The 27,588-nt window shown below is 47.5% G+C and overlaps 1 protein-coding gene across 1 annotated transcript; it reads left to right on the top strand.

Annotated features, from left to right (window-relative positions):
• Positions 1–885: 885 nt before the first annotated feature.
• Positions 886–22,410, top strand: LOC138798929 (uncharacterized). Its single transcript, XM_069979552.1, has 9 exons — positions 886–1,078; positions 2,034–2,140; positions 17,189–17,273; positions 18,131–18,787; positions 19,620–19,745; positions 20,139–20,204; positions 20,289–20,343; positions 20,790–20,838; positions 22,229–22,410. Exons 2-9 carry the CDS (start codon positions 2,050–2,052, stop codon positions 22,243–22,245), a joined length of 1,146 nt encoding a protein of 381 aa, XP_069835653.1. The 5' UTR covers positions 886–1,078; positions 2,034–2,049; the 3' UTR covers positions 22,246–22,410.
• The last annotated feature ends 5,178 nt before the right edge of the window (positions 22,411–27,588 follow it).

Below are 27,588 nucleotides of genomic sequence, written 5' to 3'. Positions count from 1 at the left end.
ATAGACAATGGCACTAATATTGCCATACAACATATTCAACTAGGGCTGGGCGATTAATCAAATTAATTCGATTCATTCACCCAGAATTGTAGAATCAATTCGACTTTTTGTGAAAATCTTAAATTCGACACAAAAAATCATTGCCGACGGTGAGGTGTGCGGCAGCAGTGGTGGATGGAGAGGAGCGGTGAGGTGTACGGCTGCAGTGCGGTGTGGGGCGGGTGAACCGCTTTAGCCAGCAGAGACACCGCTGTCCCGCCGCCCCCTAGCGTCCTTGGCACATGGAGCTCCCCAGGGTCTGGAGGAGGCCGCAGGGACTGCAAGGTGATCGCATCGATGCAAGTGCTGGAGCTGTTTAGCAGGATCGGGGGGGGGGGGGGGGTGTAGTGCAGACCCCCGATCCTGCTTTACAGCCCCAGGCCCTGCAGCGATGTGATCATCTTGCAGTCCCTGCGGCCTCCTCCAGAGACCAAGGAGCTCCATGTGCAGCCGGGAGGAGATTGTGTGTGGACGTCTTTTCCCTCAGCCACCTCCTTCCCGGTCCCAGCAAAAAAGTGCCCCCCGCTGGAGTACCCCATTAATGTGCATTACACCATCAGCGGGGTGGAGGTAGGCCACATGGAATTCAGGTGTTCACATGGATGGGGTAATGACCACTGTGTCCATATTATAGGTAATAAGTGGTAGGTATACTGGTTGATAGAACTGACCATTCAATGGTCCGCTTGACTGGGGATAGATAGACAGTCTACATGCAGCATTTGCTAATGAGAGTACAGAATGCTTACCATCTATATGGGGATAAAAGCCTAGGAGGAGTCCATGGTTGCTGCGTGTACTATGTGTATAACCTGTATCTGCCAGAGGCTTGTGGAGCATCAGGGTTGGGCATCTATAACCCCATACATCCCTATCCAGCAATCGTTCAGGAATTGGATGGCAGCCCAGAATGCTCCACCTATTTGTTGCTGCTGGCCCGCCTAGATCTGTGTCTTCTATATCTTCTCTACTTCTCTCTGTCCTTGGCCAAGACACCTCCACCAAGCGAGACGCAATTGTTTCTTCTGTGGAGATTCAGGTAAGATGACAATGTCTCTACACGTGGCTATTAGGATTGTATGATAGTACCCCGCTATATGATATGATAGTACCCCGCTATATGATATAGTACCCCGCTATATGATATAGTACCCCGCTATATGATAGTACCCCGCTATATGATATGATAGTACCCCGCTATATGATATGATAGTACCCCGCTATATGATATGATAGTACCCCGCTATATGATATGATAGTACCCAGCTATATGATATGATAGTACCCAGCTATATGATATGATAGTACCCCGCTATATGATATAGTACCCCGCTATATGATAGTACCCCGCTATATGATATAGTACCCCGCTATATGATATAGTACCCCGCTATATGATATGATAGTACCCCGCTATATGATAGTACCCCGCTATATGATATAATAGTACCCCGCTATATGATATGATAGTACCCCACTATATGATAGTACCCCGCTACATGATATGATAGTACCCCACTATATGATAGTACCCCGCTATATGATATGATAGTACCCCGCTATATGATATGATAGTACCCTGCTATATGATAGTACCCCGCTATATGATATGATAGTACCCCGCTATATGATATGATAGTACCCAGCTATATGATATGATAGTACCCCGCTATATGATATAGTACCCCGCTATATGATAGTACCCCGCTATATGATATGATAGTACCCCGCTATATGATATGATAGTACCCCGCTATATGATATGATAGTACCCCGCTATATGATATGATAGTACCCCACTATATGATATGATAGTACCCTGCTATACGGGAGCACCATTGCTCTATCGTATGTTGTGTTGGTTCCTACTGTGGAGATAAGGTTGGTAAAAGACCGCCAGGTCCTACAGATGATTTAGGCACTTAAAAGAGTAAAAACTATGTAGGAAGACGAGAAAACTAATACAATGTATCCCAATATTCTCATCTTCACAGGTTTTCTACAAGAAACATGGGGAAAATGTTCTATTATGTTACAGTCATTGGAGTCGTCCTCCAAGTCATCAGTGGTCAGGACTCCGGCATCGAGAAAATGAAGCAATGTGAGTATCCTGTGAACGTGGTGCTAGCAGTTACTATAATCACGGCCGTGGTGAATATGTGGTGCTAGCAGTTGTTAGAATCACGGCCGCGGTGAATACGTGGTGGTTGCAGTTATTATAAACCCTGATGTGGTGAATATGTGGCGGTAGGAATTGTTACAACCTTCCAGTATTCTGTGATGTTAGGGGAAATCTGATGTACTCTCCATAACTTTCATTGTCTATAGCTAGAGCGATTGTACAGTAGATGCTATAGCTAGAGATTGTACAGTAGATTCTATAGCTAGAGCTTGTACGGTAGATACTATAGCTAGAGCTTGTACGGTAGATGCTATAGCTAGAGCTTGTACGGTAGATGCTATAGCTAGAGATTGTACAGTAGGTACTATAGCTAGAGCTTGTACAGTAGATTCTATAGCTAGAGCTTGTACGGTAGGTACTATAGCTAGAGCTTGTACGGTAGATACTATAGCTAGAGCTTGTACGGTAGATACTATAGCTAGAGCTTGTACGGTAGATGCTATAGCTAGAGATTGTACGGTAGGTACTATAGCTAGAGCTTGTACGGTAGGTACTATAGCTAGAGCTTGTACGGTAGATACTATAGCTAGAGCTTGTACGGTAGATACTATAGCTAGAGCTTGTACGTTAGATACTATAGCTAGAGCTTGTACGGTAGGTACTATAGCTAGAGCTTGTACGGTAGATACTATAGCTAGAGCTTGTACGGTAGATACTATAGCTAGAGCTTGTACGGTAGATACTATAGCTAGAGCTTGTACGGTAGGTACTATAGCTAGAGCTTGTACAGTAGATGCTATAGCTAGAGCTTGTACGGTAGATGCTATAGCTAGAGCTTGTACGGTAGATGCTATAGCTAGAGCTTGTACGGTAGATGCTATAGCTAGAGCTTGTACGGTAGATGCTATAGCTAGAGCTTGTACGGTAGGTACTATAGCTAGAGCTTGTACGGTAGATACTATAGCTAGAGCTTGTACGGTAGATACTATAGCTAGAGCTTGTACGGTAGGTACTATAGCTAGAGCTTGTACGGTAGGTACTATAGCTAGAGATTGTACAGTAGACAGCTGGCGCTCTTACAGCAGATAGCTGGCACTTAAATGGTAGATAGCTGGAGCTGACACTTGTACAGCTGATACAGTTTCCCTGAAAAAAAGACATTCTCTGACAATAAGGCATAGTGGAGGATTACAGGATAGCTTAAAATAAGGCATCCCCCGAACGCAAAACCCAGGGTTATGCTGGTTTGTGATGAAAACTACTATACAGCATATAATAAATCTTTATTTTTGTGTTGTTGTTCAATAAGAAGTGTAAATTTTTCATGGAAAAATAAGACATCTCCTGAAAACATATATTATTTTTTGCTCCCAAAAAGGAACTAAGAGACGGTTTTATTTTCTTAACACGGTAGCTGGCGCTGATACAGTAGATAGCTGGAGCTCGCACCATAGTTAGCTGGAGCTCGTACCGTAGATAGATGCAACATGTACCGTAAATAGCTGGAACTCGTACAGTAGATACTGTTGCTGGCGCTCGTACAATAGATAGCTGGCGCCAGTATTGTAGAGAGCTGATGCTCTTACAGTAGATATTATAGCCTGCACCAGACAGGCCAGGGACACACTGGACAGGTTAGGAACACACCAAGCAGAACAGGGATACACCAAAAAAGTTCAAGGACAAAGCAAATGTGGAAGGAGCTCTGGTTAGGGGAGACCAAACACACACTGTCTCCAACATAGCGGGGGCCGCATTATATAGCGGCTTTTCTTAAGGGGTTATCCAGCGCTACAAAAACATGGCTGCTTTTCCCTCTACTGTTGTCTCCAGTTCAGCTGTGGTTTGCAATTAAAGGGGTTATCCAACGCTACAAAAACATGGCCACTTTCCCCCTACTGTTGTCTCCACTTTGGGTGGGGTTTTGAAACTCAGTTCCATTGAAGTAAATGGAGTTTAATTGCAAACCGCACCTGAACTGGAGACAACAGTAGGGGGAAAAGTGACCATGTTTTTGTAGCGCTGGATAACCCCTTTAAGCTCCATTTACTTCAAAGGAACTGAGTTTCAAAACACCGCCCAAACTGGAGAAAACAGAGGGAAAGTGGCAACGTTTTGTAGCACTGGATAACCCCTTTAAGTAGGGACAGGGAAGCTGCTTAGAGCTGAAGTGAAGATGGACGGAGCTAAATACAATCCTGGAGGAAAACCTGTTGGAGATTTGGGACTGGAGGATTGTTGTCCTTCCAGAAAATCTTCTGGAAGGACAACAACCCTCAACATCCAGGTTTACATCACAGCATATTCATGTATTAGAATGGTCCAGTCACAGTCCAGACCTGAATCCCATTGAAAATCTGTGACAAGCCTTAAGAATCACTACTAAGATGTCACTAATCTGACTGAGCTCCAGCTATTCTTCAAAGAATGGGCAAAGCTGGTGAAGACACACCCCAAAAGACTTGTAGGTGTTCCTACTGGTGAAGACAGGCCCCCAAAAGACTTGTAGGTGGTCCTACTGGTGAAGACAGGCCCCTAAATGACTTGTAGGTGGTCCTACTGGTGAAGACAGGCCCCCAAACGACATGTAGGTGGTCCTACTGGTGAAGACAGGCCCCTAAATGACTTGTAGGTGTTCCTACTGGTGAAGACAGGCCCCCAAACGACTTGTAGGTGGTCCTACTGGTGAAGACAGGCCCCCAAACGACTTGTAGGTGGTCCTACTGGTGAAGACAGGCCCCCAAACGACTTGTAGGTGGTCCTACTGGTGAAGACAGGTCCCCAAAAGACTTGTAGGTGGTCCTACTGGTGAAGACAGGCCCCCAAAAGACTTGTAGGTGTTCCTACTGGTGAAGACAGGTCCCCAAAAGACTTGTAGGTGTTCCTACTGGTGAAGACAGGCCCCCAAAAGACTTGTAGGTGTTCCTACTGGTGAAGACAGGCCCCCAAAAGACTTGTAGGTGGTCCTACTGGTGAAGACAGGCCCCTAAATGACTTGTAGGTGGTCCTACTGGTGAAGACAGGCCCCCAAACGACATGTAGGTGGTCCTACTGGTGAAGACAGGCCCCTAAATGACTTGTAGGTGTTCCTACTGGTGAAGACAGGCCCCCAAACGACTTGTAGGTGGTCCTACTGGTGAAGACAGGCCCCCAAACGACTTGTAGGTGGTCCTACTGGTGAAGACAGGCCCCCAAACGACTTGTAGGTGGTCCTACTGGTGAAGACAGGCCCCCAAAAGACTTGTAGGTAGTCCTACTGGTGAAGACAGGCCCCCAAAAGACTTGTAGGTAGTCCTACTGGTGAAGACAGGCCCCCAAAAGACTTGTAGGTAGACCTACTGGTGAAGACAGGCCCCCAAACGACATGTAGGTGGTCCTACTGGTGAAGACAGGCCCCCAAACGACTTGTAGGTAGTCCTACTGGTGAAGACAGGCCCCTAAATGACTTGTAGGTGGTCCTACTGGTGAAGACAGGCCCCTAAATGACTTGTAGGTGGTCCTACTGGTGAAGACAGGCCCCTAAATGACTTGTAGGTAGACCTACTGGTGAAGACAGGCCCCTAAATGACTTGTAGGTAGACCTACTGGTGAAGACAGGCCCCTAAATGACTTGTAGGTGGTCCCACAAAGTATTGACTTGAGGCTAAATACAAAGACAAGCCAATTACTTGTTACTCTGTGTCTGTCGATCACACAAACTCAGCATAAAATACATTGAAGCTAGTGAGAATAACGTGAGAAAATGTGGAAAAGTGCAAAGGGGTATAAAGACTTTTTAAGGCCCTGTAGGTGATGGTGCAGGAACAATAAATATCATATATAGAGCATGATGGGGAAGGAGATGACTGGAGGGAACCTGTATAGCCAATGGGTGGTCTTGGAGTCACATCCTTTATTCTGATTAGTGCTGATATCTCCTCGGAAACATTGCACCAGACTTCTGCATGTGAGGCCTTCAATACAAGGCGGTATGTGGCTCCACGACGGTGGGCAGATGACAATCTGTGCGCTGACGGCAATTATAAACCATGCATTAGTTTACCAGTCTAACCTGGGCCATAAAAGTACAGGTCCTATGGAATCCATAGTCATATGTATTGGTTCATAGACAGGGGCGTAACTAGAAATGGCTGGGCCCCATAGCAAACTTTTAATTGGGCCCCCCTCAACCGACCACTACACCGTCAACACACCCAGCTCTACACAGGGTCTGTACTACATATACATTACAGTGCAAATATATTTAGTGACTCACAGGGGACGTCTTCTCTGATCGGAGTTCTTCCCTTTTCATCTTCTTCTCCATCCGTCCTGGGCCATAATGAGAACTTCTCCGAGCCACGAATCCACAGAATCTGCCAGACAGACATATTAGGCTCCTCACTCTGGCACCATCCTCATCTCTATACACACTGCACATCTGTATTGGCCCCTATAAGCCCTCTTTCAGTGGGTAGCCCTGACTCCTTATAGATAGTCCCTTGTTCAGTCCTCCACATAGATGGCCCTGTGTGCATCTACTATAGTAGAGAGCCCCTCTGTGTTTATAGTAGATGACCCCTCTGTTTAGTCCACTAAAATAAATACCCCCCCCCTCTGCGCATGCCCTATTATATACATCCCGCAGTGTAGTTACCCTTATAGATGCCTCCTCTGTGACGTCCTCCTTATAGATTGCCCCTGTGTTGTTCCCCTTACAAATGGCCCCCAGTGTTGTCCCTCCCCATATATATAGCCCCCAGTGTTTTCCCTCCCCCATATATATAGCCCCAAGTGTTGTCCCTCCCCCATATATATAGCCCCCAGTGTTTTCCCTCCCCCATATATATAGCCCCCAGTGTTGTCCCTCCCCATATATATAGCCCCCAGTGTTTTCCCTCCCCCATATATATAGCCCCAAGTGTTGTCCCTCCCCCATATATATATATAGCCCCAAGTGTTGTGCCTCCCCGTATATATATATATATAGCCCCCAGTGTTGTGCATCCCCCATATATGCAGCCCCCAGTGTTGAGCCTCCCCCAATAGCCCCCAGTGTTGTCCCTCCCCCATATATATTACCCCCAGTGCTGTGCCTCCCCCATATATATAGCCCCCAGTGCTGTGCCTCCCCCATATATACAGCCCCCAGTGCTGTGCCTCTCCATACAACCCCCAGTGCTGTGCCTCCCCTATATATATATATATATACATACATACATACATACATACATACACACAGCCCCCAGTATTCCCCTCTAATAAAAATAAAAAACCTCACAACTCACCTAACCACACGATCCCCCGTTGGTCGCAGGCCTCTTCATCTGCACCCGACAGATCAGCAGCTTCCAAGCGAAGTCCCGGGCAGCGCCACCACTGAGCTCAGTGTGCGCCGCGGCGGCTGGGACTTCCGGTACAGGGTGCGCGTCACTTCCTGTACCGGAAGTCCCAGCCGCCGCGGCGCACACTGAGCTCAGTGGTGGCGCTGCCCGGGACTTCGCTTGGAAGCTGCTGATCTGTCGGGGGCAACACTCTTGTGATCGCAAGCAAATGCTGCTTGCGGTCACAAGAGTGATTGACAGGGCGGGAAGCCTATGGCTTCTCGCGCTGTCAATCAGAACACTGAACACCCGGGAGGTCCTCTCGGCCACCGGGTGTTGTAGGCAGTAAGCTCCGGGGGCCCAGGCCACAGGCCCCCGTTGCTAGGGGCCCCGTAGCAGCCGCTACGGCGGTAGTCCCGCCCCTGTTCATAGACTAAAATGGGTCTGATATTGGCAATATGAGGACCACGTCTGAAGGAGGCCTTAAAGATATCCCTTTCTAAACATTTACACAGGGCATAAACATTCGATAGATGTGGACCTCACCACTCCAGATTGAGAGGCTGTTGTACACAGTTTAAATTATTCCTATAGAGGTATATGAGACCAGTGTACACAGGAGCTCATGGTGCTATGCTGGTTTCCAATCTCTCATAGACAGTCATGGAAGTTAAAGAAACTATAAAACAGCAGCTACTTTAGGCTTTCCAAGCATCTCTGTCAGCTACAACCAAGTTAGAGGGTCCAGGGGAGCCCTTCATCTCTACATGGGTGCAGGTCCCATGGGTAGAACCCACATATATTGAATATTAATGGCATATCCTAAAATGAATAATCGTATAATGTGCAAACAGAATAATGATGGAGAACTGGAGTATAAAGCTTTGGGTGGGTACTGGGAAGGTAGTAAAGAAAACAAGGTGGAGTCAGATAATATGTATTAATACACTGGGTGGGTAATGATATAAAACTGGGAGGATAACGCTGGAGCACATGTAATGAAGGTGGAGGAATAATTGTATTACGGTTGAATTGGAGCCAACTCCAGTGACATGTCTAACCTAGAACATCCAAAGCATTATATAGGGTCCTACCCAACTTATTCTCCTATAATAACCCCATAAATAATCCACAAAGAATTTTTAACTCCAAATTAATTTTTATTAATTCACAACAACCCATAGTCCCATAAAAACATATAGATAGATAGGAGTCAGGACGATTATTACAAATACACACGATTAGTTCTATTCAATTATTGTAGTATATACACTCACCGGCCACTTTATTAGGTACACCTGTCCAACTGCACGTTACCACTTAATTTCTAATCAGCCAATCACATGGCGGCAACTCAGTGCATTTAGGCATGTAGACACGGTCTCGAACAAAAAAACTAAAGTGCCTACAAGAAGGTAATCTGGATGGTCAATATCTGAAACAAACTAACAAGGGCCGAAAGCCCAAATCTCATCCAGTAGTACCTTCCACTAAAGTAAGACGTAGCTTTTATTGGCTCTCTTATTAAAATGTAACCAAAGTAGTTGTTGTGACACATAAAAACCCACTGCTACTAGTAGTCATCAAAGTATTCACTTCATGATACACATAGGGAGGCATTTATTAAGTCCGGCGGTTTTTACGCCGGACTTAAAAATGCCCCCGCAGCTCCGGCGGTACCGGGATTTATGTAGAGGCGGACTGCCTGTACATAAATCCTGTGCGCGCCGGTGCGCACCGCCGAAAACCTACGCCAGCTGAGGACTGGAGTAGGTTTTCGGCGTACATTTGGGCGGAACGGATGATAAATCGCGCGGACTCTGAGTCCGCGCCCTCCGTTCCGCCCACTTCCCGCCTACTTTCCGCCCCCTGGCGTACTCGGCGGAAAGTGCCGATTTGCGAATATTTTATTTGCAAATCGGCCATTTGCGTATAAAATAATACGCAAATCGGCACTTTCCGCCAAAAATCATCCGTTCGCCGGATGATACATGTGGCCCATAGTGGTCGTAGCTGCAGACTACTCACTATCTCAATGTAATAACTATCTAACTAAACTAATAGTGCAGTGAAATTAAAATACAGCCGCAAGCCCCTCAACTAGTTTCACCCATACATGGGCTTCATCAGGAGGAGGGCGTATAAGGAGGCGGTGCCCATCTAGGGTCTTATTTGTAGCACTCCCCATTTACATCATCTCTGGGCGACCTCTTTCATCCAATAGGATAACATTTACTGCCAGTGACAAATCAAATGTCGCCACATCAGACGCCACATTGGCACCAAAAACGTACGGTCCAGCCCCTCCGGCGCTCAGTTATATTGTAATACACCTAGGACCAATCCATTCAGCCCCTCAGAACTTACCCCATCCAGATTAAGAATCACTTCCGGGTACGTCATCCGACGACGTCACGTTTCCCCGTCACATGTACTCGGACGGCCAGTCACATGATCACTTGTCACGTGATCGAGTCACATGATCACCTGTCACGTGACCGAGTCACATGCTCGCTAGTCCTCACAGACAGGGTCACATGATCGCTGTTTGTAAACAGTATTGTAAGTAGATGTGTATATCACCCAATCCCGTTGCGGTCACATGATTCTTTACTACATAGACAACAGTTATCTAGCAATAGGTCAGCGACAAAACAATTAGCTTATTATATAATCGCCGTTATAAACAATAGTAAAGTAGCATACTCTGTCATTATCAACTGGTCCTCCATCCATATCTCATATACTATAGCCTAATAAAGACTCATATATATATATATATATATAACAGATATATATTATGTAAATTAGATATAGTCATCGGATGGGAGTAATCGATATAATTAACAGTTAGTAAGTGTAGTCATCGCATGGCATAGATGGTAATTATTAATGCACTTATCAAATGGTAGTTATAATCATCAGGTTGCCTAGATGGTGATTATTAATACACTTATCAGGTAGTAAGTATAGTCATCGGATTACCTGAGTGGTAATAAACAGAACACTCATCGGATGGTAAGTATAATTGTCAAATGGCATAGATGGTAATTCTCAGTATAGTTTCAGATGGTAAGTATAATCATTGGATGGTATAGATGCAGAACACTGACAGAATCTGCCAATGGATTAGAACTATTTTCTATATATTGTAGTCAACAATCCCATAGCCAGATTAAATATGTGTATCAAAAGGCGATATTGTTGTCCTAAAAAACAAACTGGAGCAAAGACGGAGGGGTAAGTATATGATTCTATAAAATATAGTTATCATATACTTAAGGCTGGGCCAATAGGGTCACTACTAATAAAGGGAGTATATAGCACAACAAGATACATAAACAAACTAAAGGAAAGCCGAGAAGGAAAAACCTTCATTGAGTCCTACTGGACTCATACTAGACAGACGGTGTATCCATCTGGCTTCTTCCCTCAACAGTAGTCTATCCAGGCAGCCCTTCCGTGGTCCCAACTTCGGCTGAGCAATTCCAGTGAATTGTATGGCATCACAACGCCCTTCATGAAAGAATCGGACATGTCTAGAGAGTGGGGTATCTTCAGCATTCCGAGTGGTACTAAGATGTTTACCTATTCTCCTTCTAAATTCTTGAATGGTCTTACCCACGTAAATCTTAGGGCAATCGCACTGTGCAACATAAATGACCCCTCTCGTTCTGCAGTTAATAAACTGCCGAATCTGGTAGATTTTAGCATCACTTGGATTTTTAAACTCCTTCATGGTGGGTATGAATTTGCAAAATTGGCATCTCCCACAAGGGTGAGAGCCAGTCAATCGTGATCTCAACCAATTACTTCCACTCTCAGGTTTTGTCCTCTCCTATATGTCACACTTGGTCTAGGGGTAATCACTCCCTGAAGATCTTGATCACCTAACAGGATTCTCCAGTGCCTCCGTAAAATCGACATGATTGTTGATGCATTGGCATCATATGTGCCTATGCATCTTATCAACTTAGGGGCAGGGCTCACTGTACTTGTCCTCTTCTCTTCCAGCAAATTGACTCTATTCTCACTCTGGGCTCGATGGTACGCCCTCTTAATCGGTTTCCTTTTAAGAGGGCGTACCATCGAGCCCAGAGTGAGAATAGAGTCAATTTGCTGGAAGAGAAGAGGACAAGTACAGTGAGCCCTGCCCCTAAGTTGATAAGATGCATAGGCACATATGATGCCAATGCATCAACAATCATGTCGATTTTACGGAGGCACTGGAGAATCCTGTTAGGTGATCAAGATCTTCAGGGAGTGATTACCCCTAGACCAAGTGTGACATATAGGAGAGGACAAAACCTGAGAGTGGAAGTAATTGGTTGAGATCACGATTGACTGGCTCTCACCCTTGTGGGAGATGCCAATTTTGCAAATTCATACCCACCATGAAGGAGTTTAAAAATCCAAGTGATGCTAAAATCTACCAGATTCGGCAGTTTATTAACTGCAGAACGAGAGGGGTCATTTATGTTGCACAGTGCGATTGCCCTAAGATTTACGTGGGTAAGACCATTCAAGAATTTAGAAGGAGAATAGGTAAACATCTTAGTACCACTCGGAATGCTGAAGATACCCCACTCTCTAGACATGTCCGATTCTTTCATGAAGGGCGTTGTGATGCCATACAATTTACTGGAATTGCTCAGCCGAAGTTGGGACCAGGGAAGGGCTGCCTGGATAGACTACTGTTGAGGGAAGAAGCCAGATGGATACACCGTCTGTCTAGTATGAGTCCAGTAGGACTCAATGAAGGTTTTTCCTTCTCGGCTTTCCTTTAGTTTATGTATCTTGTTGTGCTATATACTCCCTTTATTAGTAGTGACCCTATTGGCCCAGCCTTAAGTATATGATAACTATATTTTATAGAATCATATACTTACCCCTCCGTCTTTGCTCCAGTTTGTTTTTTAGGACAACAATATCGCCTTTTGATACACATATTTAATCTGGCTATGGGATTGTTGACTACAATATATAGAAAATAGTTCTAATCCATTGGCAGATTCTGTCAGTGTGTTGCATCTATACCATCCAATGATTATACTTACCATCTGAAACTATACTGAGAATTACCATCTATGCCATTTGACAATTATACTTACCATCCGATGAGTGTTCTGTTTATTACCACTCAGGTAATCCGATGACTATACTTACTACCTGATAAGTGTATTAATAATCACCATCTAGGCAACCTGATGATTATAACTACCATTTGATAAGTGCATTAATAATCACCATCTATGCCATGCGATGACTACACTTACTGTTATATATCGATTACTCCCATCCGATGACTATATCTAATTTACATAATTATATATCTGTTATATATATATATATATATATATATATATATATATATATATGAGTCTTTATTAGGCTATAGTATATGAGATATGGATGGAGGACCAGTTGATAATGACAGAGTATGCTACTTTACTATTGTTTATAACGGCGATTATATAATAAGCTAATTGTTTTGTCGCTGACCTATTGCTAGATAACTGTTGTCTATGTAGTAAAGAATCATGTGACCGCAAAGGGATTGGGTGATATACGCATCTACTTACAATACTGTTTACAAACAGCGATCATGTGACCCTGTCTGTGAGGACTAGCGAGCATGTGACTCGGTCACGTGACAGGTGATCATGTGACTCGATCACGTGACAAGTGATCATGTGACTGGCCGTCCGAGTACATGTGACGGGGAAACGTGACGTCGTCGGATGACGTACCCGGAAGTGATCTCTAATCTGGATGGGGTAAGTTCTGAGGGGCTGAATGGATTGGTCCTAGGTGTATTACAATATAACTGAGCGCCGGAGGGGCTGGACCGTACTTTTTTGGCGCCAATGTGGCGTCTGATGTGGCGACATTTGATTTGTCACTGGCAGTAAATGTTATCCTATTGGATGAAAGAGGTCGCCCAGAGATGATGTAAATGGGGAGTGCTACAAATAAGACCCTAGATGGGCACCGCCTCCTTATACGCCCTCCTCCTGATGAAGCCCATGTATGGGTGAAACTAGTTGAGGGGCTTGCGTCTGTATTTTAATTTCACTGCACTATTAGTTTAGTTAGATAGTTATTACATTGAGATAGTGAGTAGTCTGCAGCTACGAACACTTTGTGTATCATGAAGTGAATACTTTGATGACTACTAGTAGCAGTGGGTTTTTATGTGTCACAACAACTACTTTGGTTACATTTTAATAAGAGAGCCAATAAAAGCTACGTTTTACTTTAGTGGAAGGTACTACTGGATGAGATTTGGGCTTTCGGCCCTTGTTAGTTTGTTGTAGACATGGTCAAGACAATCTCCTGCAGTTCAAACCGAGCATCAGTATGGGGAAGAAAGGTGATTTGAGGCCTTTGAACGTGGCATGGTTGTTGGTGCCAGAAGGGCTGGTCTGAGTATTTCAGAAACTGCTGATCTACTGGGATTTTCACGCACAACCATCTCTAGGGTTTACAGAGAATGGTCCGAAAAAGAAAAACCATCCAGTGAGCGGCAGTTCTGTGGGCGGAAATGCCTTGTTGATGCCAGAGGTCAGAGGAGAATGGGCAGACTGGTTCCAGCTGATAGAAAGGCAACAGTGACTCAAATAGCCAACCGTTACACCCAAGGTAGGCCGAAGAGCATCTCTGAACGCACAGTACGGCCAACTCTGAGGCAGATGGGCTACAGCAGCAGAAGACCACACCGGGGGCCACTCCGCTCAGCTAAGAACAGGAAACTGAGGCTACAATTTGCACAAGCTCATCGAAATTGGACAGTAGAAGATTGGAAAAACGTTGCCTGGTCTGATGAGTCTCGATTTCTGCTGCGACATTCGGATGGTAGGGTCAGAATTTGGCGTCAACAACATGAAAGCATGGATCCATCCAACCTTGTTGTATCTATGCCACCAAGAATTGAGGCAGTTCTGAAGGCAAAAGGGGTCCAACCCGTTACTAGCATGGTGTACCTAATAAAGTGGCCGGTGAGTGTATAACACCAATGTGCAAAACAGCACCTATATATTGCACAAGATGAAGTCAGTAGCAGCTGTATACTGCACCCAAGAACAAATAGAAGAAACTATATATTGCACCAAGATTTATTCTATAGAAATAGCAGCAAATACATATTGCACCAATTAAAAAATAGCAGCAACTATCTATTGCACAAGTAATATATAAGGGCCATTCCATCCAAACCGAACCTTTCGTAACACCTAGGTAAACCTAGAAAACTGCAATTTAAACACTAAAGTTATAAATATACATTGAGTCTTGATGTCTACGTCTAGAGGAAAGAAGATTTCATCATCAGCATCGACGCGGGTTCTTTACTGTACGAGCGGTAAGACTGTGGAACTCTCTACCACATGATGTTGTCCATTATATAAGTACAGGGGAGGCCTGGATGCTTTTCTTGAACAATATAATATTACAAGTTATGGGCCTTAGATTTCCGGTGATACGTTAATCCAGGGATTGTTCTGGTCGCCATTGGTGTCGGGAGGGAGTTTTCTCCCTGTGATGGGGCAATTGTCGACTGCCTCATGGGGGTTTTTGCCTTCCCTGGATCAACACGGTAGGATTTCCCTAGGTTGAACCTGATGGACTCTTGTCTTCTTTCAACCTTATTTACTATGTTACTATGTATATTTATAACTTTTGTGGTAAAATTGCATTTTTTTTAATTAGCTGTTAATTTTTTATTTTTTTTTAATTAGGTGTTACGGGTGTTACAAAAGGTTCAGTTTGGATGGAATGGCCCAAAGGCAACTATATGTATTGCAGCAACTATGTATAGCACATAAAATGACCAAGCTATTCCTATAGCACCAGCTGTATTGCACAAACCCACTACCGCTCACAGGAATTGTGTCACCCATATCTGTGCTTAGAGGCTATAACCCTGCTTAGGTGTTATAACACCCCTAATATCCAGGGATCCTAATAATATCCAGTGACATCTCTGCATAGTCCTATTCACTCTCTCCAGAAATCTCACACAACCCATTTAAAACTAAATAACGACACATTTCTGCAGGGTCGGTCACTAACATGCACACTGCCTCATGTGGAGTTGGTCAGCCAAACTCTTGACTTTTTTCCACACTCGGACATTGAGACTTCTGACTGATGGGACCCTGACATTTCCCTCAAGCACAGACCTTCAGCTGCTGTGCCATTTACTATATCCGGGACTTCAGAGCATTACCAAGTTCAGAGAGCTGGAGCCTACCCAGAATCCTATCACCTAATTCCTACAGGAACAATGTATATATGTGTAAGATGAAGCCCATCATGTCCAGCTAGGAAGCCCTATACACCAGAGATCACCAGCCAGGAAGCCCTATACACCAGAGATCACCAGCCAGGAAGCCCTATACACCAAAGGTCACCAGCCAGGAAGACCTATACACCAAAGGTCACCAGCCAGGAAGACCTATACACCAGAGATCACCAGCCAGGAAGCCCTATACACCAGAGATCACCAGCCAGGAAGCCCTATACACCAAAGGTCACCAGCCAGGAAGCCCTATACACCAGAGATCACCAGCCAGGAAGCCCTATACACCAAAGGTCACCAGCCAGGAAGTCCTATACACCAAAGGTCACCAGCCAGGAAGCCCTATACACCAGAGATCACCAGCCAGGAAGCCCTATACACCAGAGATCACCAGCCAGGAAGCCCTATACACCAAAGGTCACCAGCCAGGAAGCCCTATACACCAAAGGTCACCAGCCAGGAAGCCTTATACACCAAAGGTCACCAGCCAGGAAGCCCTATACACCAAAGGTCACCAGCCAGGAAGCCCTATACACCAGAGATCACCAGCCAGGAAGCCCTATACACCAAAGGTCACCAGCCAGGAAGCCTTATACACCAAAGGTCACCAGCCAGGAAGCCTTATACACCAAAGGTCACCAGCCAGGAAGCCCTATACACCAAAGGTCACCAGCCAGGAAGCCCTATACACCAGAGATCACCAGCCAGGAAGCCCTATACACCAAAGGTCACCAGCCAGGAAGCCTTATACACCAAAGGTCACCAGCCAGGAAGCCCTATACACCAAAGGTCACCAGCCAGGAAGCCCTATACACCAGAGATCACCAGCTGGACTCGCTAATTTTAGTGCTTGAAAATCCCCATATTGTAATCAATCTTCTTCCAGCCATTTTTCTGCACGTAATACAGCCCTGGAAATAATGGCCACACTCTAAACAATGACAGCCAATCACAGCACATATGCAAATAGCTGAAATATAGCAGCCAATAGGAACTCTAAGGTCTTGTCAGGCATGTATCACAACATCCACACAGTCACATGTCCACTATTGGCCAATAGAAGATGTAGAAGATGGAAGGTCTTAACGATTTTGTCTCACTGACATGAGTAAGATTGTCATGGTAACCGAGCAATGATCTTTACCATTATAAGTAGCAGAGCCGCTCTTAAAGGGGCCCAAGTCACTCTTAAAGGGACAGGACGCATGTCGCTCTTAAAGGGACGGGTCCCAAGTGGCTTTTAAAGGGATGGCACCCAGGGTTAAAGTTTCTCTTAAAGGGAAGTCACTGTTAAAGGGGCACTCTTTTTAAGCACTACGTAATTTCCTGGAGAGGCAAATCTAGTTGTTTTTCCAATCAGTCCGGACATTGTTTATCTTATCAGCTTTACTGATTATGTTTACCTTGTTTTATCTTCTTTTATAGGCCCATGTGCAAATGAAGTCATAGAAGTCTTTCTAGGCTCCGTGGACCAGAACACTGTAAACACTGAAAATGGGCAGAAATTAAAGTAGGTGTGAAGTCTATACTCAACGCGTCAGGACAAAAACTTATACAAATCACCAATATACACTTATTACGGGAAATGCTTATAAAGTGCACTTACTACTGCATCAAGGCTTCACTTCCTGGATAACATGGTGATGTCACTTCCTGGATAACATGGTGATGTCACTTCCTGGATAACATGGTGATGTCACTTCCTGGATAACATGGTGATGTCACTTCCTGAATATCACAATGTCGTCACTTCCTGAATATCACAATGTCGTCACTTCCTGGATATCATGGTGATGTCACTTCCTGGATAACATGGTGATGTCACAACTCCCAGAGCTCTGGACACTGAGCATCCCTCTGCCATCATCCTCTCCAGCAGCCACAGCACACACAGCTCTGGGAGTCGTGACGTCCCCGTGTAATCCAGGAAGTGACATCACCATGTTATCCAGGAACTGAAGCCTTGATGCAGTAGTAAGTGCAGGAAAAAAACACTTTGGCGGTGATTTATCAAAGGGTGTAAAATTCAGACTGGTGCAAACTGGCCACAGCAACCAATAACATTTTACCAGAGCTGAAGGCTGAGCTGTGATTGGTTGCTGTGGGCAGTTTGCACTAGTCTAAATTTTACACCCTTTCATAAATCTGGGCTTTTATGTGCATTTCCCGTAATAAGTATATTGGTGATTTGTATAACTTTTGGGGGGCAATACAATATTATCTACAGCTGCTGAACAAAATCTGCAGTGAACAGAGTCTCCGATGAGGATGTATAGCTAAGCCTTACTTGCTAAGGAGGGGAACTGACAAGATACAATTCTGGGAATGTTGCGGTCTGATCTCTTTCTCTTCCATCATGTTTTACAGATTAAGATTATGGCAACAAAAAAAAGACGACTGCTCAACCAATGTCCTGGATAAGTCTCCGAAGCCAGGACGAATAGAAATCAGTATGGCATATCAAGGAAGTGTAGATATCATAGCACAAGGTGAAGACCAATACAGAAGTGATAATGATGAAGAGCAGCAAGGAAGCATAGATATTGGACAGCAGCTACAAGATGGGGATATTGGGCCTCAGCAAGGAAGCATAGATATTGGACAGCAGCTTCAAGATGGGGATATTGGGCCTCAGCAAGGAGTGGACGTTGGAGTACAGACGGAATCTGCAGATAGTGGACTTCAGCAAGGAGTGGACGTTGGAGTACAGACGGAATCTGCAGATAGTGGACTTCAGCAAGGAGTGGACGTTGGAGTACAGACAGAAGCTGCAGATATTGGACCTCAGCAAGGAGTGGACGTTGGAGTACAGACGGAAGCTGCAGATAGTGGATTACTGCAGGATGTAGATATTCAACAACTGCTAGGAAGTGTAGATTTAGATGAATTCAAACAAACTCTAGAAGATTTACAAGAACAACTAGGTTTTGATACTGAACAAGACCAAGAAGGAGAAGATACGGCAGAAGAGCAAGGAGAAGACATAGCACAAGAGCAAGCGGGTATAGATTCTGCACAAAGACAGTAAGTCAAACTGAGATGGTTGATAACTCTGTATTTATTTCACAAAAGTTCAGGACATCACAGTAGAGTATTAGACAGAATGACATTGCACTGTTACTACTTCTGCCCCTGTGTCTTCAGTGACAGGCCACTCAGGTAATCAATGTCCGAGGTGGGACCGACAAGGCTAGTGATTGGCTGAGTGGCCTGTCGCTTAAGAGATAGGGCCATAAGAGTCAGCACCGGCTAGCAGGGAATGCAGGGAGAAGGCAGCAGGACACTGGGGAAGCACGCTCAGGTAAGTATAAACTATCACCTGCAGTGATGCACCGCAGGCGGCCAATGATTTTTAGGCTAACTAAAAGATAACAATCAGCAAATGGTCCTCTCTTCGGCCAATCGTGGTCTTTATTATGCAGAACGATTTCTGCCTAAATCAGCCTGATTTGGTAGATAATTGCTCTATGTAATAGGGCCCTTAGAGACAGTGAGCAAAAGAGAACAAGGTATCAAGAGAGCAAGAGTAAGCGAGAGAATGCGAAAGTGAGCAAGAGACTAAGGGCCCTATTACATGGAGAAATTATCTGCCCATGATAGAACACCTAGCAATCAAACAACGGGGGATAAGTCGTTTAACGTTATCTTTCAACATGTCAAAAAATCATTGCTCATAGTTTGTCGATCAGTCAGCAATTTCATATAGTTTGCAAATGCGGATAATACAGAGATCAATTCTAGTCATCAAGGGAGTGTTCTATTATTAGGGAGTACATGGTATATGGGGGAGCTATGACGCACTAGTTTACTCCAGGGCTCTATACAATATCTTAGTATGAGATTTTTGTACCCACAGGTCTGTGCTACCCAATGCTTCATACTTAGGAACCGAAGGTGGTGATAAAGACTATTCGGCTGTTTTTTCCTTTACAGTTGATGTGAATACAGGAAAACTCTCAGAGTCTGTTGACTCAAGACCCATGTGAGTATGATCTACTGGAAATTCAACACACAGTTCTGTGGCTCAAATCGATAGACACACAATTAAGAGCCATAGCTCGCGTTTATATTGAGAAACCAGGATGAATGGATTGCCAGGCTGACTATGGTTGGTTTGTGGACCTGAACAGACACAATGTACTCTTACTATTTAACACCCTCTAAATTAGACCGATCATCCAGAGTTATTAAAACAACTGCAAAGAAAATAAATGCTCAGGGCATAGACTAAGTGACCATTGTTCCCTGAAGAAGAATTCACCCAAAAACGCCTATTGATGCCATGAGGACTGGCTCAGTCAAAAACAAGAAGTAGAATCGTACCTGATGACCTATGTCTAGAACATCAACTTTAATCTTTTATATAATTTATTAGGTCAAAAAGGAGAAAGCGGGACATCAAGCCCTTTGACACTGTAACAATCCATATCAAAATTGATTTGTAAGTACTGAATATTTTAGTTCTATAACAATATACGGAGCGCAGAACATTAAGATTAATTTGGTACAATAAATTATTTCCTAGCTATAAGAAGTCGGATTCTGTCGTCACTGCAAGCGATGAGGAGATAAAAGCCCTGGTAACGTATCATTTTGTAGACAAATTCTGAATGAAAAGATTTGAGTGGACAAGACAAGCAGGGCGGAAGATGACAGCTCCACTGTCACAATGACAATTGGGGAGAGTTCTGTAATTATCTGAGAGATGGCCATGGGTCTGACACCCGCTCCATGTAGACCCCGCGCTGTTCTCTATAGTCTTAACCAAAATTAATAATCTATTACAAGAGAGAATTGAAACTCAGTTTGTCACCAACTCCTGGGATGACCGCCACATCTTGTTAGGGTTATTATACCACACGATCTGTGCCATTCCTTGGGTTTGGTAGTTGATCATAGTGATGGTGATATACTCTAATAGACAATTAGTTGCCAGTAAATGATGGATGTGGCTCTAGGTGGAGAGTGGACAGAAAGGTCATTTTTTGTTTTCTCATTGAATGAAATTTTTTTTCTGTTTTTGCAGTTAAGGAAACCCCTGGGGGATTACTGGCTGGCCATGGTCTTTTGCTTACGTAAGAATCATCTCTGCTGTTCTCTGGTCTAGATAATGGAAACATTTTTATATCTATTAGATCCCACAGCTAATATTAGTCCTCAGTTAGGGTGTGTGACAATAGTGACAACCAGGGATGCCACCCAAAAAAAAGGACAGGTTCACATGTGATTTATGGGAATGTGACTGGAAAGAATATATCCAATAGGTGTCATTTTTATTGTAAATATTACTAGAAAATTATTTCCACTCTTTATGTGTTCTAATAACCTTAGATACTGTAAGATTGTTTGTGGAGTCCAGCAGCTCTAGACAGTCCCTTTACAAGCACATAGGAGGATCTTCAAGTCTTTATTTGGCTCACAAGTAAAAATACAAAAAAAAAAAAAAAAAAGTATTGTTGCCACTCCATAGTCACAAGCTTAAAGTGACTGTACCACCAGGCCCAGGCTGAAGCACTGGAGGCGGCCGCTCGCCCCCAGTGGGAAGAAACTCCAGCCCCTCCATGACGTGACTCCATTAGAATCAATGGAACCCCATCATAGAGGGGCTGGGGTTTCCTCCCACTAAGGGTGGGTCGGCCGCCTCCAGTGCTTCAGCCTGGGCCTGGTGGTACTGTCACTTTAAATTCTATGTTGTGGCAGCAGCTGCAGACTATTTTCTTCATATAGGCATCGGCTGCCGACTTAATCTGCCCATACTAGCTGTTGGCTGAAAGCTTCTGAGGCTGACAGCAATGTCGGCTGATAATGTGTCCACTGGGCGTTTGGAGTGAAGAGGGTGGCGTAAGACATACACGACATAGTAAGGGCTGTATTACATGACCTTTCAGCTCAGGGCTCACTTCCCCCTCATTCTCCACTCACAGGTTGTGCGGTTACATACAGAGACAGTGAGCTGGAGAGCAGCGGAGGGGCGCCTGAACCAACCTTAGATTGTTAGGGTGGCCCATTGAAGTTAGCAGTGGTCTACTATCATACAGAGTGAGGTGCAGCAGGCTAGTTGTGATTTTTTCAACATGTTTAAAGACCACGAGCAGTTGGCATGTCACCTGATCCCTGCTTTTAAACATGTGTATGAACGGTGGCCAAAAGCCTGTTCCACCAGTATCGACAGGATGTGTTTGACCGACCTGAGATAGCCATTATCCCTGCTCAGTTGCTACTGATACAGGTGCAGCCTCCATGGTACACACTTATATACAGAGGAAGGATAGGGGGTATTGGTGGCTGTCTGCGCTGCTCCAACCCCAGTGGGAAGAATCCTATCTGTATCCTTGCCTCAAAGCAGTCCCCTCTTCTCCCATCATTCCCTTTTCAAACAATGAACCCATAATATGCTATTTTGGTGATGGTGTTTTGGTCATTTTTACGGCTTGATGTCTCATCCTCTTGGTCTTTCTCTTGCAGTTGATGTTAAACAATGATGGATGGAAGCGGACATCTCTTCATACTGCGCAGATTCAACACAGGAGACCGCGTGAGACCATGATTCCATCCCTACTCCTCCTCTTCTACTTTAATCCGTCCTCACACATATTAAAGGGACTTTGTTTTTATTGAATAAAATGCGAAATGAATCAGTGATTCCACATCAGTCTCCGAGGGTTTTTGTACAGATTATTCTGCCACTGTCAATGGCTCCATCACTTGGGTTGTAAATTGAGCTGTGAGCTGCCTGTCATTATGTATAGTGGGTAACTCGACTTCATAGATGTAGGTGAATAGTCACCCGCTAGGCCCCATGACCTGAATTTTCAATGGACTGGACAGATATTTCGGGTGTATCTCCCAACCTGTTATGTCACAGCTGGAAGTTATATACATGGCTATGGTCCTATAAAGTATTGTGATTATAATTGTACGGGAAGTAAGCGCTTTATATAACCCCTGCTGAGAGTCTGAGCCCGATCACCAAAGTGCACAGAAGAGAGCCCTATCAGAGCCCACCCCTGAAAGAGATGGCCCCACAAATCCCGTCTTCTCCTGGGCCAGAAGCCTCCTGTGAGGGATTGATGGCCTTCCTTCACCAAAGCTTAGTGAGAAACAAAACTGCTCCAGTGTCCACAAGGAGCACAAAACATTATAGGCGGCAGGGGAGGAAAGTAACCAGAAGGCCACAGACCTCACCCATAGACCTCCAGGAGGGACTTCTCACAAGGGCACTGCACTCTCAACTATCCTACATGTAAAGTGAACACAAAGGGGGGGGGGGGGGGATTTATCATCATTGCGCCAGAGGCGTATGCTAGGAAGAAGGTGCAGATTGGCCTCTTCTCCCTGGCATACACCTGCCATATAGCCAGGGCACGAGGGGCACAGGGGTGAGGAGACATGGCCTCCTCCTGCGCCTCATTTATTATGGTTTACGCCAGCCTAAATCATGATTCAAATCTACAACTGCTGGGCGCAGGGTCAGGCACACGGCCAGACGGATTCAGAAGAGGTGAGCGCCTATTAGTGAATTTGGCCTGGGAAAAGGAGGCGGGGCCTAATTTAAGTCTCTGTACTAAAGCAGAAGCATCTCCAGGTCTTGTGTAGTAAGTGTGTCTATGCCCTCCACTATTAAGGCCCCCTCTATAAGCCAGGGATTAGGGCGACTTTAAGCAGTGTCCATGAAGCTGGCGCACAGTAATATTTCATATACAGGATTGTTTAACTGGAGCATTTACACTGGAGGACCCAAAAGGAAACTAAGGCACACAACCTACATCTACTACTGCTAGGACCCTCAGTGCCATAGAGGTGAATGGAGCTGCCCCAGGCATGTTTGACACAGTTGTAGGATTGTGGACAGGGACCAGGATCTCCTGTTCTAGTGACTACAAGATGGTGGGGTGATGTATATGAAATACGAGAGACTTGTCCACAGGATACCGATAACTAGCACACAAATACAATATCAGGTCTCATATATGAAAGATATTAATGAGATTCCACACAGCAATAACGGATAGGATGGCAAACCGCAGGCCATCTTCCCTTCCCCCAAGTGATCACAATGTAGCACATGCTGTGGCCATGTACTTAGAGAGACAGCAATAGGAGGTGGTACCTGTGCAGCACTGACAGTAATGGGGGGCTGAGGTTATCCTCACTGGGCTCTATTCTATGGTCCCAACTTTCAGGATTTGAATGTTGGCAAATTATGTGGTTCCCCCCAACCATCCTGAACTGTCCCAAATATCACGTGTCTCAGGCCCGCAACTACGTCTGCGTCCCCAGATGTGCTATGGCGGAGCACAGCATCATTACCCCTGGACTGCCAGCAGGGGGAGCGCCATTACCTCCTGCTCCACCACTGACTATGCAATCACTTCACCAGGCCGCCAGTAGAGGGAGCACCATTACCTCACTGCACCAGGCCGCCAGCAGGGGCAGCACCATTACCTCCTGCTCCACCACTGACTATGCAGACCACAGGCTATGCAATCACTTCACCAGGCCGCCAGCAGGGGGAGCGCCATTACCTCACTGCACCAGGCCGCCAGCAGGGGGAGCGCCATTACCTCACTGCACCAGGCCGCCAGCAGGGGGAGCGCCATTACCTCACTGCATCAGGCCGCCAGCAGGGGGCGCACCATTACCTCACTGCATCAGGCCGCCAGCAGGGGGAGCGCCATTACCTCACTGCACCAGGCCGCCAGCAGGGGGAGCACCATTACCTCCTGCTCCACCACTGACTATGCAGACCACAGGCTATGCAATCACTTCACCAGGCCGCCAGCAGGGGGAGCACCATTACCTCACTGCCCCAGGCCGCCAGCAGGGGGAGCGCCATTACCTCACTGCACCAGGCCGCCAGCAGGGGGAGCACCATTACCTCCTGCTCCACCACTGACTATGCAGACCACAGGCTATGCAATCACTTCACCAGGCCGCCAGCAGGGGGAGCACCATTACCTCACTGCCCCAGGCCGCCAGCAGGGGGAGCGCCATTACCTCACTGCACCAGGCCGCCAGCAGGGGGAGCGCCATTACCTCACTGCACCAGGCCGCCAGCAGGGGGAGCACCATTACCTCACTGCATCAGGCCGCCAGCAGAGGGCGCACCATTACCTCACTGCACCAGGCCGCCAGCAGGGGGAGCGCCATTACCTCACTGCACCAGGCCGCCAGCAGGGGGAGCGCCATTACCTCACTGCACCAGGCCGCCAGCAGGGGGCGCACCATTACCTCACTGCATCAGGCCGCCAGCAGGGGGAGCACCATTACCTCACTGCACCAGGCCGCCAGCAGGGGGCGCACCATTACCTCACTGCACCAGGCCGCCAGCAGGGGGAGCACCATTACCTCACTGCACCAGGCCGCCAGCAGGGGGAGCACCATTACCTCACTGCACCAGGCCGCCAGTAGGGGGAGCACCATTACCTCACTGCACCAGGCCGCCAGCAGGGGGAGCGCCATTACCTCACTGCACCAGGCCGCCAGCAGGGGGAGCACCATTACCTCACTGCCCCAGGCCGCCAGCAGGGGGCGCACCATTACCTCACTGCCCCAGGCCGCCAGCAGGGGGAGCGCCATTACCTCACTGCCCCAGGCCACCAGCAGGGGCAGCACCATTACCTCCTGCTCCACCACTGACTATGCAATCACTTCACCAGGCCGCCAGTAGAGGGAGCACCATTACCTCACTGCCCCAGGCCGCCAGCAGGGGGAGCGCCATTACCTCACTGCACCAGGCCGCCAGCAGGGGCAGCACCATTACCTCCTGCTCCACCACTGACTATGCAGACCACAGGCTATGCAATCACTTCACCAGGCCGCCAGCAGGGGGAGCGCCATTACCTCACTGCACCAGGCCGCCAGCAGGGGGAGCACCATTACCTCACTGCATCAGGCCGCCAGCAGGGGGCGCACCATTACCTCACTGCATCAGGCCGCCAGCAGGGGGCGCACCATTACCTCACTGCACCAGGCCGCCAGCAGGGGGAGCGCCATTACCTCACTGCACCAGGCCGCCAGCAGGGGGCGCACCATTACCTCATTGCATCAGGCCGCCAGCAGGGGGAGCGCCATTACCTCACTGCCCCAGGCCGCCAGCAGGGGGAGCGCCATTACCTCACTGCACCAGGCCGCCAGCAGGGGGCGCACCATTACCTCATTGCATCAGGCCGCCAGCAGGGGGAGCGCCATTACCTCACTGCATCAGGCCGCCAGCAGGGGGCGCACCATTACCTCACTGCATCAGGCCGCCAGCAGGGGGCGCACCATTACCTCACTGCACCAGGCCGCCAGCAGGGGGAGCACCATTACCTCACTGCATCAGGCCGCCAGCAGAGGGCGCACCATTACCTCACTGCACCAGGCCGCCAGCAGGGGGAGCGCCATTACCTCACTGCACCAGGCCGCCAGCAGGGGGAGCGCCATTACCTCACTGCACCAGGCCGCCAGCAGGGGGCGCACCATTACCTCACTGCATCAGGCCGCCAGCAGGGGGAGCACCATTTCCTCACTGCACCAGGCCGCCAGCAGGGGGCGCACCATTACCTCACTGCACCAGGCCGCCAGCAGGGGGAGCACCATTACCTCACTGCACCAGGCCGCCAGCAGGGGGAGCACCATTACCTCACTGCACCAGGCCGCCAGCAGGGGGAGCACCATTACCTCACTGCACCAGGCCGCCAGCAGGGGGAGCGCCATTACCTCACTGCACCAGGCCGCCAGCAGGGGGAGCACCATTACCTCACTGCACCAGGCCGCCAGCAGGGGAGCACCATTACCTCACTGCACCAGGCCGCCAGCAGGGGGCGCACCATTACCTCACTGCACCAGGCCGCCAGCAGGGGGAGCGCCATTACCTCACTGCACCAGGCCGCCAGCAGGGGGAGCACCATTACCTCACTGCCCCAGGCCACCAGCAGGGGGCGCACCATTACCTCACTGCCCCAGGCCGCCAGCAGGGGGAGCGCCATTACCTCACTGCCCCAGGCCACCAGCAGGGGCAGCACCATTACCTCCTGCTCCACCACTGACTATGCAATCACTTCACCAGGCCGCCAGTAGAGGGAGCACCATTACCTCACTGCCCCAGGCCGCCAGCAGGGGGAGCGCCATTACCTCACTGCACCAGGCCGCCAGCAGGGGCAGCACCATTACCTCCTGCTCCACCACTGACTATGCAGACCACAGGCTATGCAATCACTTCACCAGGCCGCCAGCAGGGGGAGCGCCATTACCTCACTGCACCAGGCCGCCAGCAGGGGGAGCACCATTACCTCACTGCATCAGGCCGCCAGCAGGGGGCGCACCATTACCTCACTGCATCAGGCCGCCAGCAGGGGGCGCACCATTACCTCACTGCACCAGGCCGCCAGCAGGGGGAGCGCCATTACCTCACTGCACCAGGCCGCCAGCAGGGGGCGCGCCATTACCTCATTGCATCAGGCCGCCAGCAGGGGGAGCGCCATTACCTCACTGCCCCAGGCCGCCAGCAGGGGGAGCGCCATTACCTCACTGCCCCAGGCCGCCAGCAGGGGGAGCGCCATTACCTCACTGCACCAGGCCGCCAGCAGGGGGAGCGCCATTACCTCACTGCATCAGGCCGCCAGCAGGGGGCGCGCCATTACCTCACTGCATCAGGCCGCCAGCAGGGGGAGCGCCATTACCTCACTGCACCAGGCCGCCAGCAGGGGGAGCACCATTACCTCACTGCCCCAGGCCGCCAGCAGGGGGAGCGCCATTACCTCACTGCACCAGGCCGCCAGCAGGGGGAGCACCATTACCTCCTGCTCCACCACTGACTATGCAGACCACAGGCTATGCAATCA

This window comes from Dendropsophus ebraccatus, chromosome 8 (genome assembly GCF_027789765.1).
Source record: "Dendropsophus ebraccatus isolate aDenEbr1 chromosome 8, aDenEbr1.pat, whole genome shotgun sequence".
Classification (NCBI taxonomy): Eukaryota; Metazoa; Chordata; class Amphibia; order Anura; family Hylidae; genus Dendropsophus; species Dendropsophus ebraccatus.
The sequence above is the reverse complement of the archived record's forward strand: the minus strand, read 5'-3'. Positions and strand labels throughout refer to the sequence as shown.

What these genes read in the sequence shown, in the direction of transcription:
- LOC138798929 (XM_069979552.1), top strand. Translation starts at nt 2,050, where the DNA reads ATGGGGAAAATGTTCTATTATGTTACAGTCATTGGAGTCGTCCTCCAA. An exon ending in TCTGTTGACTCAAGACCCAT is followed by an intron (nt 19,746 to 20,138) that starts GTGAGTATGATC and finishes ATAATTTATTAG; the next exon opens with GTCAAAAAGGAGAAAGCGGG. An exon ending in ATGAGGAGATAAAAGCCCTG is followed by an intron (nt 20,344 to 20,789) that starts GTAACGTATCAT and finishes CTGTTTTTGCAG; the next exon opens with TTAAGGAAACCCCTGGGGGA.